Source organism: Ixodes scapularis, unplaced genomic scaffold (assembly GCF_016920785.2).
Source record: "Ixodes scapularis isolate PalLabHiFi unplaced genomic scaffold, ASM1692078v2 PGA_scaffold5__190_contigs__length_132052651, whole genome shotgun sequence".
NCBI classification, from domain to species: Eukaryota; Metazoa; Arthropoda; class Arachnida; order Ixodida; family Ixodidae; genus Ixodes; species Ixodes scapularis.
In genome coordinates, this window is record NW_024609880.1 from 110,715,168 (window position 1) to 110,728,432 (window position 13,265).

Consider the following 13,265-nt stretch of genomic DNA (forward strand, 5'->3'; position numbering starts at 1 on the left):
AGTCAATCAATGTTTCCATTTAACAGCAGCGTCTTTAAAGCGGTATTCACATGAGGGAGAAATCTTGGGGATTTTCTCGCCGGTGTGCGCATTGTTCAACAAAAACGTCAGGCTTTTGCGATATGACGCTGTGACGTGAACTCCGTGGCGGAAAGAGGAAGGTGTGTTCGGGCGGTACAAACAGTCCCGGTTCGGCAGGGGATCAGTTTGTTTGTAACGATATTTTGCCTTCAAACCTTTTGGTGTTAAATCTCTAAAGTGATCTGCGGCGATGTAAAGAGTGGAAGCCGCTAAACTGGACCGCAAACGCTAACATCTCCCTCCCCCCGGCACCTCGTCGATGTGAACGATAATTCGTGCATATGGAGCCACTACTGGTGAAGTTACAAACTGTCCTCAACAGCTCTATGTTTTGACCAACAGCTACTGGGGATTCATTTAGCTGACGCGTACACAATTCCGCTGTTCACAAAAGGTAAGAGTTCACCTCGCGATAAATATTCGTATAGTTTAGTGGCGTGAGCTTGCAACCTTTGCAAGCGGGTAAGCCCACGCCAAACGCAGAAACATCAAGAATGACAGCAGCCATAACAACGTTTTGTGATCATAATTACTTACAGCGCGACTGGGACAATGACAGACAGAGGAGAAACACAGAAACACAGGACAAGCGCTGAACTAGCAACTGATTCTATTGAAAATACATGTGATGCTGCTGCTCCTCGTGCAGGCATGCCCCTCCGTGGCCCTGGCGCTTCTTCTTTCACTCAATGCGAAACCGGCCAAGTTATCCGAGATCCAAAAAGCCGATCTCGCTCTTCATCAAAGTCACTGTGGGCTGGCTCACACACAAGGATCCGGTTTTTGTTATGTGGTACGTCTCCATCATTTCTCGGGGTAGTTTGTGGTTGTGTCGGAACATCACTGTAGTCTTGTTAAACAGGGGTTGGCATCCGCAATCCCGGCAATGCATCGCGAGATGCGTGTGAGCGGTTCCTTTCATAGAACTGTGGTGTTCTCTTAGTCTTATGTTGAGGCAACGCCCAGTTCAGCGCTTGCCCTGTGTTTCTGTGTTTCTCCTCTGTCTGTCCTTGTCCCAGTCGCGCTGTAAGTAATTATGAACTCTTACCAACTCGCCCAATTGCCCATTTTGCAACGTTTTGTGAAATCGCGTATATTTTACAGCACCTAAAGTTGAGAGCCCTTGCAGCAAAGAAAGGAAGCTGTGAAACCAGATAAAAAAAAATGCGTCCCAGGGTCGCCAGCAGTTTGATTACGACGGAACACTTTTACAATTTGGCTTACCACTTCCGCCGGGTATAACCATTAAATTCGTCTGATGGAGGTACGCAAATGAGGTTGCTGTCCGTGAACGCGATTTTCCAGTCATCGCATATGACCGAAAGAAACCACATCGTCCAGTTATACCGCCAAGTTTCATAACGCAAGGGCGTTTTCTTAGCACTCAAATTTTCATTTTTGATATCACTCTTAGAACGAGCTACGTGGTCTTGCTGTACCAAATAGCCGAATGTGCGGTAAATCGACGATTAGTTCCACCCACCACCGCGGCGCGCGTGGCATTCGAACCTCGTAAGAGTTTAGGGGAAGCTCCTCCCACCTCTTTCCCCATTAGCAAAGCGAGCGCTGGAGAGGAGGGGAACTCTTCTCCAGCATTCGCTCCGCTAATGTGGAAAGAGGTGCCGCAAGCCGCAACCCCGTTTCCATAGTATCACTAAAACCGTGGAGTGCAGCCAAAGCTACAGAGGAGAGGGCGTATGCCAACCTGTTCAAGAGGAGGTTCCTCTATTTGATGTCACAACCGGGATCATCGATTGACAGCGACAATTTCAAAGGTGTGCGTAAAAGTCACAGCGGAAACTTGAAGTTGTCGCGTTCGTAAACCAACACCGTCCAAGTTGACAGTATAGTACGTTGCTCTTATTTACATTAATTAAAGGAGAATTCGTCATACTCAAGACGTCATTGCGGGCGTTTAGCCAGTCGTGGAACACCGATCACAGCGACGCTTTTGGTCGCGCATGTCACCTAGAATGCATACTCCAGAAGTGTAGCGCACTGCAGAAAGTACCGCAGTAACCGTGTGACCTTATGTCCAGCCGGTGTCAAAGGCACGAACATGCAACTGCGAACACACATGCTCTAAGCGCAAGCCGCTAGACGTATCCTTTACATGATTTGTTTAACGATGATAGAAGACACGCGGAAAGATGACGAACACCATGACGCTGCCCCTTTAACACTCTTTGATGGGTCCTGTTGACTCGTATACGGTCGCAGGTGAAACAAAGTATGCGATGAGAACTGAGGGACGTAAGAACGCTGGTTCGAGGGATTAGTGGGTAGACCTAGGGCTAGCTGAATTTTTCTCCACTAGCGCCACTGTATAATGCTCCCGAGCATTATACAGTGGTGGTAGTTTCCACTGCACTCGTCGAACGCGTCTGAATGCAAAAGCCAAAAGCCAGACGCCGGCGTTCCGCCTTCTAACGCGTTTAACGAGTGCAAAGGCATGGCCTCCTATTTACTGACAAAGCCTGGCAAATTGCCACAAGAAGCGGCCGCCGAAACGGGAAAGGTGGAGCGGCACACGACAGATCAGAGGAGAGCCACGTGACTGGCGCCCCGCTGCGGCGAGACGCCAAAGCAACTTCTCCCGAGCGAACGAGTGCGTTTCGGGTCCTCGCCGCTGCAAAAGCTGCGCAAAAGCTGTGCAAAAGCTGACGTCCAGGTTCCCCGAAAAATGGATCTTTAATGCTCTGGGCTACCAGATCCTCGCGCTCCAAATTTGCGACCGGGCACACTATGGTTTCGTAGTCGAACTGCCAGGCTTTGTGAGTTTCGTTGAGGAGGCTACGGCAGTGGAGACAAAGAAAGCTAGCTTTAGGTCTCCCAACCAATCATTCCAACCAGAGCTCGACTTTCTGAAGTCCCCTCGCGTTCTCGTCTCCTCCTCTCCCACAGTTTCACGGCGCATATGGAGTATTCACTGGCGGCCATAACTGAGACCGCGGCTGCCGAGCGCGTGGCTGACGGCAAGCTTCCATGGTTCTCTTTCAACGTGCATTCCACAGCATCAAGGTTGTCGGTCTTAGCAACCTATAAATGTGATTTCGTTCGCGGCATGCGCAGAGAACAGCAACTAGTAACGTTGGTGAACAGCGCACTAAAATATGGCGTTCAGTGAATACCCGCTATGCACTACATCACTTTCAAGGATGCAACAAAACCGTTGATGGGAAACGAAACCCCACTTTATTCCGGACGCTTTCACGCACTATCGACTGTTGTGCAAAGGGACGCGCGCCAGCCAAAACTGCTCGAGGAGAGAGATGACCATGGATTGCGAAGCTCACTCCAGTAGTGTATTTATCGAAGAGTGTCTCTGGATCCGGGTCATCGAACCTTCACATTATCCACGCGAATGGAAAGCAGCTCTTTCTGCAAGGAAACGAATCGTGACTGAAATGTGCTACCCCGGCTAGATACTTTTGCAATAAGGTAAAATACGATTTGGAAAATGCAATATAGTTAAATATGAGCCGCCCCAAATTATACATCAACACGCGGCTGTGACGTCACGCCGCTGCGGTGGCGCTGCTGTTGTCACAGCGCGTTGCCAGACGCCTCACTTCTTGCGAATCTGGCTTCTATGCGCACGCGAACGCGGGCTTATTTGTAAACGTTTTTGGTGACAGGTTGTCAAGGCTAGCCGCAGTTTACAAAGTGCTCCATCGCTGTCAAAGTTACTTGCACGAGTGCGTGGCTTTCGTTTGGATATAGGCGTGCGGTTGGGCGTTTCGTTCTCACGAAAGCGCGTGCGAATGAAACGCAAGACAAAGTCACACACTGTCTTTTCAATGGCAGCCTGCAGCACCGTGGAATCTACGCTAGCCTCGATAACGTCGCACAAAAAAGTTGACATATTTCTGGTCACGGTCTCGCGGATGCCATCTTGAATACAGGGGCATGTCGGTTATTAATTATATCTTAAAGAAAGACTGAAAACATTTTTTTTTTAAATTCTGGCAATACCATCATTACTTGTGTGAGTCGAACGTCAAACAAGGCCACATGTCGAAGAAACTACTGCAAGAAAAGGAATTACTAGACCCTCTTTCAGCACACGCCACCAGCTCCTTGAGCGAGGAGGAGGTGAGAACGTGACGTCACGCAAACCGCCGTTATTCTCTAGCCTTTGAACCATTAGTTAAGCAGCATTTCCTGCCCCTCCAACTCCGTAGCAGCCTTCTTCCCTTGTCGTGTCCCGCCAATCGGTAGCCCAAGGCCTATGTGGGCCCAACACACGCACGACGAAGCCCGTTGAAAGAAAAACAAGGCGTCTTTAAGTTCATTTCATGGTTATTATCCAGGTGAAATTCGCGCAATCACCGGTCTGTGAGCCTCGCGCGGCGTGCGATATTTCTAAATGGAGAGCCATCGCAAACAACCCGAACGCTGCCCACAATCCAGTAGACTCGACAAAAATTGCAGGACGCTGAAGGCGAATACCAAAAGGGTCTATGTCTATTACTACGCCTGGCTCAAGCTGGACCCTGGCCCAGTAGACAAAGATGGAAACGTTCAGAAAGATGGAATGGCCCAGTATCTGATTACAACGCTTGCCTCCAGTTGGACCATAGCCCAGCAGACGAAGATAACAACAATCGGAGGACGGTTATGGGGATGGCCCATACTAATATATTACTACAGTCGACTCAAGCGGGACCATGGCCCAGGACAAAGATGGAAGCCGGAGGGATGGAATGGTTCATGGTATCTATTATTACGCTTGCCTCGAGCTCGGCCACGGCCTGGCGCTTGGACTCGAGCACGAAGCGGCTGAGGGGTGAGTTGACCTTGAGCATCTGCCAGGCGGCGTCCATCTGGAGCCGCTTCTGGCGCAGTTCCTCCAGTCGTAGCGCCATGGTGGCCTGCAGCACCGTCGTCAGGCTGGGGCTGGTGCCCTGCGGCCGCACGCTTTTGCGCCAGTGCGGGTGGCCCATGTACGTCAGCACCCTGGAACAAGGGACACATCCCGCTGTGAAAAGGGGACCATAAAAAGGGGACTTGGGTCTCCGATCGACTGCGGTTCAAATCCATCTATGACTTTCTTTTGGACGTTTTATTAGTGTTCGTTACATTTTGACAGATTTCTGGCAGATTTCACTGCAATAAATTTGTTCTAGAATAGCTTTTACAACCCTCTCCATGTTGAATTTTCGTTCTTACTTCCTCAGATGAGTAACTTGTAGGTACGATTTCAGAGGTAATTCGACAAACAGTATATTATGCAGAGGGCCTCTCCGTTTTCTGGTAAAACCCGATATTACCCGACGTTTCCCCCCGATCCAGTTTTATAAAAATTGGGTTAAACCTGATTTCTTTTCGAAAATCAGCCTTGAAATCATGTGACTTTATGGAAAGAAAAAACGATTCTGGATCTGTTTCAAATTTGTCGCCTCTGTCACTCTTTTGATTCTCAAGAGCTTCTTTAATTTTCGTAACCTCGGCATAGATTCGCTTCAGAATGGGTCAGAAGGTAAAACGATCATGCGCGCTCAAAAATCATACCTATATCATATAGACTTTGTTGACGTTTGATCGAGTAGAAAACTATTTATTGTATTTCTCCTTAATAAATAGGACCCTATAAAATCCGAATTGGTTTCCGAAAAAAGCCGATTTCTTCCCGACTGCCCTGTCCCGTCATGCCTCAATAAAAAAAAAAAAAATCTAAAATTCGTGCTTAAAATGTTGTGATAGCAAAACTTTTTGTACAATTTTTTGTTGATTACTGTTTTCCCGGCTCCGTTGCTGCTTTCTTTAGGCGGTCAGGGACCCGTCAAGCTGTAACTGACAGCTTTTTTCCCTGATCGCCATCATCTTATGGTGGAAATAAACATCACCATTAATATTATGGGTCTGGAAAATAGTACCCGATTTTGACCCCCGGTTTTTGAAAAATATGACTCGAAAACGAAAAACCCTAATTACACAGAGTAAACTAATTCTTTAGACCTTGAAAAAATAGTTTTCTTTTTTAACTTTAAACAATATATATATTAGAAAAAAAAAATAAGTCACTGGCACTTAAAGGACCATGTCTTTCTTGTAAAACTGCTCTGCAACCAGATATTTTTCAACCCCTGACCTCGATTAGATATTTTGGTGTCTCTCTTTTATGGTTCGTATCCGTGACGTTACGAGCGGGATCATCAATTGCCAACGACACTTTCGACGGTGCACGTAGAAATCGCTGTGGAAGCTTAGAGTCACCGCGTCGTGGAACCAACACCTTCGAAGATGACGGTTTGACGTTCCTCTCATTCCCACTAACACGAAGAATTCATTTTACTCGAGGCGTCATAGTCAGCGTCTGGCCAATTGTGGAAGGTCGGCCACAAGGACGCTTCTGGTTGCGCACGTCGCCAATACTCGAGGGCAGCATTCTGTGGCAATGAAGTCGACGTTACGAGACCCCGTGCGCCCGCGCACCTTGAGCGTCGCTGCAAGCTGTGCACGCGCACTCTTCACTATTGTATGCCGCAGAAATAGGTTAAACGTTCTAAAATTTCACCATAAAAAATCACCGATCAAAATACGTCCTTGACTAAAGCCATTATTTTCAACGTATTTCACAATAAAAGAAACGTTTCGAACGTGGTACAAACGGGGACCACACCACACCTGTAGACCAGAATCTCCCCGAGGACATCGGGGTTGTCGGCGTAGCGCTTGCGGATGCACCTCCACTGCCGAAGCATGCCAGACGAAATGGTTGTGGTGGACGTGGTCTCCGACGACGAGTCGCTCGTCGTCTCACTGCTCAGTTCTTGGTCGTCGTCGTACACGCTAGACGCCGGCGACGAGTGTTCCTGGTCGGCCACCATCCAAGCGCTGGGGCCCGTGCACTGCTGCTGGCTGGGCTGGCTCTGGCTGCACCAGATCTTCACAGCGTCGTCCATGTCCACCTCTGGTAGGGACATCCGGGATGTCTTGCTGGCGTCCAACTTCGGCTGCATCACGGCTCGCTGCTTGTGGGGACTGCCGCTGTTGTGACTGTTGTTCCTCAGACCACGGTTCACACCGGTGGCGACGGCACTGGAGCCTTCGTCTTCTTCCTCCGCTTCCTGCCCTTGCTGAGACTGGCGCAGGCCCATCGCTAACTTCGTCCTCCTCTTTGGCGAGTCTGGTGAGCAGAGTACGTCATGCAATTAGAACCGCGATAAACAAAAAAATAAATAAATAAATAAATAAACGAAAAATTAACGAAATTTTTTTATTGTTCAAAAATCATGTTTATGAAATCTTTTTGGCTTAGAGTACCTTCCCAGAAAATATGATTGCACGATTCAATCCCTGGATAGTTGACCTTGTTGGCAGTTGTACATAATTCGGCCACACAGCGCTGTAACCACTATAACTATAAAACAATGACAAAGAGAAGGAACATACACGACAGGGCAGGTGCAGACTCGTAACGCCTGTCTTGTCGTATATTTTCTTTCTCCTGGTTAAAGTTGTGAGTCCGCGCTTGTCCTGTCGTACACACTGATCTCCACTAGAGGGGGCTGGATGGCGCATTGAGCAAACAGGTATGAAGCCACCGGAAGTGAGATGCTTGTCCCGGAAGTGAGCCCTTGGCAGGTTTTGTAACCCTTCCGAGTGCTGGTTCGAAAAGCGTCGAGGGCGCTGGATTTTCGCTTGTTCCCTCAAGAGAGCCTGGTTGTTGCGCAGTAAGGGCGCATGCGAACCCGAGAAGTATCATGGGAAGCCATGCAATGTAAACATTTTGAGATTCTAGTTGATCAAATTGTGAATATGTCCCAAGTTCAAATGCCTCATTCTCGGGATTTAATCCAGAATGGGAGTATTAAAACCCAATGAAAGACACAAAAAAGCATGGTCCAAAATATCGACTGAATGCACTAGGAAGACAAGCGCACGCCCGACTTCCGGGACAAGCACCGAACTTCCGGTGGCTTCACTTGCGCCGGGCTCCGAGAGCAGCTAAGCGCCATCCAGCTTACATGTTCCTTCTCTTTGTCGTTGTTTTATAGGGGTTACAGCGCTGTGTGGCCTAATTATGTACAACAAGTACCAACGAGCTCAACTATCCAGAGTTTGAATCGTGCAATCATATTTTGTGTGAAAACTTACCCTAGCGAGTTATAAAAAAAAAAGGATACCTAATAGACAAATTTCACTAGCCAGTTTGGCCTAGAGTTCCTGTATAGGCTCCCTACGGGAGCCAGAGTTGCGCGTTCATCTCCGTAGCGCCGTCGTTCCTGCACGGCATCTTGATCCCACTCCTCACGTGACTGACTTCGGCGAATAGCGGCGCCGCGCATTCGAGGCGCGCGGCGCGCTCAAAAGCATGGAAACGCACGGCGGGGCACGTGCAACGTCTACTTTCCTGCACGGCACTTGATCCGGCTCCTCACGCGATCGGATCTCGGCGAATAGCGGCGCGGTGCGCTGGCGGCACGTGGAAAACAGACGCGGAACTCTGGCTCCCGTAGGGAGCCTATACAGGAACACTAGTTTGTATAAATATCCCCATAACCCAAAAAAACACTAGTTTGGCCACGCCATCGCTGTCCTCAGTGCATCGAGGAAACTTTAGTATTTCTACACGTGCCCCAACCTCGCTGGAGCTCTGCTCGTGCAGAGCACCAGACCGCACGAGGCGTCTCCAGCACTGCCGCCTGCCTCTTGTGAACTAAAGTTATGGCGGTTTCACGCATGCGCCGAACGCTTGGTGAGATTCTTCCCGAAATCTTTCATTTTGCTGGGGCCTCATCTCCGCCCTCCCCTCACACAAAACTTTGTCATGGGCGCCCCCCCCCCCCCCCCCCCCCCCTTCCCGAATCAAAATCCTGGCTACGTGCCTGGGTTGTGGTGACATCAGAACCCTGAGCTCTGATTGGTTCTGAATGAAGACTAGTGGGTAGACCCGAAGGCATCTAGCATTGAGGTCTACCCTCCATCCTTCCAATCAGAGCCAATCAGAGCTCGGCGCCTATTTTGACGTTAACACAACTGCTGCGCACGAAGCAGACGACTTGGTCTCCGCATAGCTCGTAATATTTGACCTGTGGTCTTCCTAGGTCATACTAAAGAGGACTGCATTGCTTCTCTAAAAACAAAAACGAAGCGGAGTTGCCCTTTAAACATGAAGCAATTTTTCTACTTTCTCTAAATACCACCCAGAATCACTCCCTAGCGTTAATAACCGAATAAACTTGTCTTAGTTTTGCTTTCTAAACAATAACAGTCGCTGAAAAAAAAAAAGAAAAAAGAATTGAGAATAGTGATCATCGTTTATCCCCTCAACTCGGAGCCAGAACAAGCGGCCACGTTGCCTGCTGCCTATCTTATGCCTACAACGTTAATCACACCCCCGCGCTGGAGTCGGCAAAGCAGAAAACGCGTGCTGAGCTCCAGGCATTGTTAGAGTTCGGCTATTATCATCACCGCAGTGGTGGGACACGAGCCACTGCACGAGTGTCCGCCGAGGCATCGATTTTTACGAGCCGAAGTCGAGTGCTCGCTCAGTTCTTGCGCCCAATCCATGAGCCGCGCTCGACCAGCTCGACTGTCATCAGGCGGGTGATTTTGATCCGACAATTACGTCATCAAGTTTTGGGAAGGCAAGACTGAAAGAAATAGTCCCCCTTTTACCTCGCAATTTCAGCGCGACCAAGATGATTCCGAATCAGTGGCGGTTCGTGCAAATATACTTGAGCCAGGCTACGACCGGTACACCTCTGTAAATTTAAGTCATGAACATTCCAACTCAACCAATTTTCTGCCCAGGCGTTTTTTTTTTCCTTTTTGTTTTTTTTTTTTGTTTTTTTACGACTTTTGGTGTGCGCGCATCTGGTGTGGCGCCATTTTTAGCGCACAAGTCAAGCGCTGGTCCACTCAGTGCTAAAGAGGATGTCTTCACCCTGAGACAGACAGGCATGTAGGCACTCTTACCCTCCAGAGGATGCTGTGTCAATTTGATACGAGTATTGTGTCAGCGCTCGGATTCAGTTCGGATCAAATCACACGCTTGCGCTAAAAACAGACCCCCCCCCCCCCCCCCCCCTCCAAAAAAAAAAAAAAGCGGTTTTTATTGTTGTTTAATAGACTTTTGAAGAGGGTCTATTGTCACGTGCTTCGTTCTGTCGCTCTGATTTCGTTGCTGAAACGAGGTATATATTTAACATATTGAGTAATAATCCGCAGCGCAGGTGTTGGGATAAGAAAACTCCGTATCTTATAAATGGCGCCATGTCCACGTTAGCTCTGTGAGCACTCAAATGTGTACGTCCTCGAGCTATGCACGCGTAAAAGAACACACACACACACACACACACACAAAAGAAAAACACCAATCGCTAAACAAAATGAAAAAAAGAAAAAGGAATGCAGCTTTTGCGCTTCGTCGAAGTGCTTCCCCACTTCGCAAGGGAGCCATTTGGGGAAGTGTGCCCACGGGATCAAGTGACGCTCTTTTCTTCGCTGATCCGGTGTATTCGAATTGTTTACAGCGCCGGCGTTGCATAAAGGGCGTCATAACGGGATTCCAAGAGCCATTAGGTGCAGGGTGGCGTGATTTATTGTAGCCTGGTAGATTTATTTGCACTTCGTTTTGTTACCATTCTCAGAGGATGACGGCAAGAGCAGTCCACGCTTGAAAATGGATAACACAGATTCGACACGCTTGCGGCGAGCAGAACTGAGGTTGCAACCCCGTTCGCAAATGTATCCCCCTTCGGGGCAGCGACATTTTCGTAGCAGACGCGATCAATGACATTTGAATTTTATCCTGTTTTAAATGATCGGTATTCGACTTTATGGCTCTTTAAATGACGTAAGGCATTTTTTACGTATATGGGACTTTGCAACAATTATGCATAACTGAACCGTAGACTTTCCGTTTTTAACGGAGAAATACTGATAAACATCCGTCGGCATTAAAAAGAAAAATAGAAAATCGGTTAAAACTGGAAGACACATTTCAGGATATGTTTACTTTAACCAGGGCTGTTCTGGTCAAAACACTCCCCTCATAGACTTCTAGTTAGTTTTTCATGACATTTTCTCTGCGATAATCACCGCTTTTAAAGTTATCACCGAAGGAGATCACCGATACTTAGACAACAAATGCACATGATGGCAATCGCCGATTTCCCTTAGAATAAACGGTGGAAAATCCTACGCTCCGCGTAAAACTATAGGGTGTTTTCAGATAAATTCTGCCGACCATGTGCAATGACAATTTTATTTTTTTGCGAAAAAAAATATTTTGTAGACTCAATGCGCATCAGAACAAAACCAAAATAAGTTCTGCGAAAAAAAAATTGTCGTGGCAGAAAAAAAAAAAAAAAAAAATTAGAAGCACGCTGACAGTGCGAAGCGCTTTCTGCGAATTGCGCGAAGTTGGCATTTGAGGCACCTTTCCCCAACAAACTGTTGTACCTGCTGGTGTAGAAATACTTACTGAAAAACTACGTATAAGTAGGATTGACTCAGCATATTTATAATTAAGCATCGACGTTGTTAAATTCTTGAAAAAATCGCAAACATAGCACATTCCGCAAAAATACTTACACTTTATTTGTTCTTTTTTTTCTCCGCATCTATAAATATCAGAACTTTCAAACTTTGCCGGCGTGTTATCCTGTATCTTGTTAATATTGGCGATAAATATGGTTGAAACGCTCAAGTGAGGTGATTTTAATGATTACGAGTTATTTTGAAACTCAATTATTAAAAAGAAAAGGTCATCTTCGATTTTTTTTTAAACTCTCCCACATTAAGGCCACTGATACGTACTAAGATAATCTGTAAAATGTTGCGTTATATTTGTATATTGAATTTATAAAGCTAGAAATATAACCAGATTGAGGCTACCGCAGCACCGTGAATGGAGCGGGTAGATAGATACCATAGATAACGAATTCATTAGAGTTCAACCGTGTTTCTTCCACCTTGCTCCAGACTTCACTCGCACGGGGATAGATGGCGCCCAAGTATGGGGTCCCTCCCAGAGCGTCTTTCTTCCACTACTGCTCCAGGCGAGCGTCATTCGATAGAGCTTTAAACAAGGGCACTCGCTCTGCACAGTTCCGGTACCCCGAATCACATTTGGGAACGAAGCACTTCTTTCCCATCCTTATAGCATGGCTTCTTCTTCTTCGGGTTAAGGCTTACCTTCGTGCACGATGGTGGCACCTGTACTCGACACATTTTACATTTTTCTAAGTGAGAGCTAAAACGAATAAAAATAAAATGTGTCTCTCTACCTGCACCACCAAACGGTATATCAGGTTTAAAGCAATTAAAAATAAATAAATAGGGCTTAATATGACCAAAAAGAAAATTTTGATTGAAAAGCCAATCCGCAAAGACAAACAGGTGATACTACGAAGCCACGGTTATTGGAATGGACCTGAAAAGAATCAGTGCGGGCGTTTACTTATAAAAAGAAAATTATTGATAGGTATCTATAACTAGGAGACTTCGTGTGTCCTAGCTGGTGGACGATGGCCACAGAGGATTGAGTTCATGATGTTTATTTTTAAAAGAAAAATATTGTGTATAAATTATTATTTAGTGTATAATGGCTTTCCTATGGTATGTGGTGAAGGATTTACTTGTATTCAACTATTAGATTTTTTTTATTATTTAAGAGGGTTGGAGGAGGAAATAGTGGTATATTAATATTAACGGAGATATGCATTTCTTAAGTGCTTTAATTACCTGTTAAGTATTTATGTCATTATTTAAGGAAGTTGTGATTGAAACTTGGAATATATTTTAGCGCTCAAAAACAAGGACAAAAAGACGAGAATCAGGCACCACAGTGCGCTACTAACAACTGATCAGACACCACAGTGCGCTGAGTAGCGCACTGTGGTGTCTGATTCTCGTCTTTTTGTCCTTGTTTTTGAGCGCTAAAATGTATTCCAAGTTCCAAAACCAACTAGCCCAACAATCTACTCTTCTGTGATTGAAAGCTCAGATTGTATCTTTATAAATTAGCTGTAGATGTGTTTGAAAAATCCCTTCCTTTTTATTATTATTTTTTACTACAAGGCACTAAAGAAAAACATGAGGCCAGTCACTGGCTCCACAAACTACAACCACACCACCACACCGCGAAAAAGGCGAGCCGCCGAGAAGGGACCCTATACAGCAGCGCCCTCCGCGGCGGCGCGGAACAAACTACCCTGGTTTGAGGTAGC

At 46.8% G+C, this 13,265-nt stretch overlaps 1 protein-coding gene across 1 annotated transcript; it reads right to left on the bottom strand.

The window, feature by feature from the left end:
* Positions 1-3,417: 3,417 nt before the first annotated feature.
* Positions 3,418-7,184, bottom strand: LOC8039142. Its single transcript, XM_029976606.2, has 3 exons — positions 6,712-7,184; positions 4,818-5,040; positions 3,418-3,462 (listed from the first exon to the last, which is right to left on the bottom strand). Exons 1-3 carry the CDS (start codon positions 7,182-7,184, stop codon positions 3,418-3,420), a joined length of 741 nt encoding a protein of 246 aa, XP_029832466.2.
* Between the last annotated feature and the right edge of the window lie 6,081 nt (positions 7,185-13,265).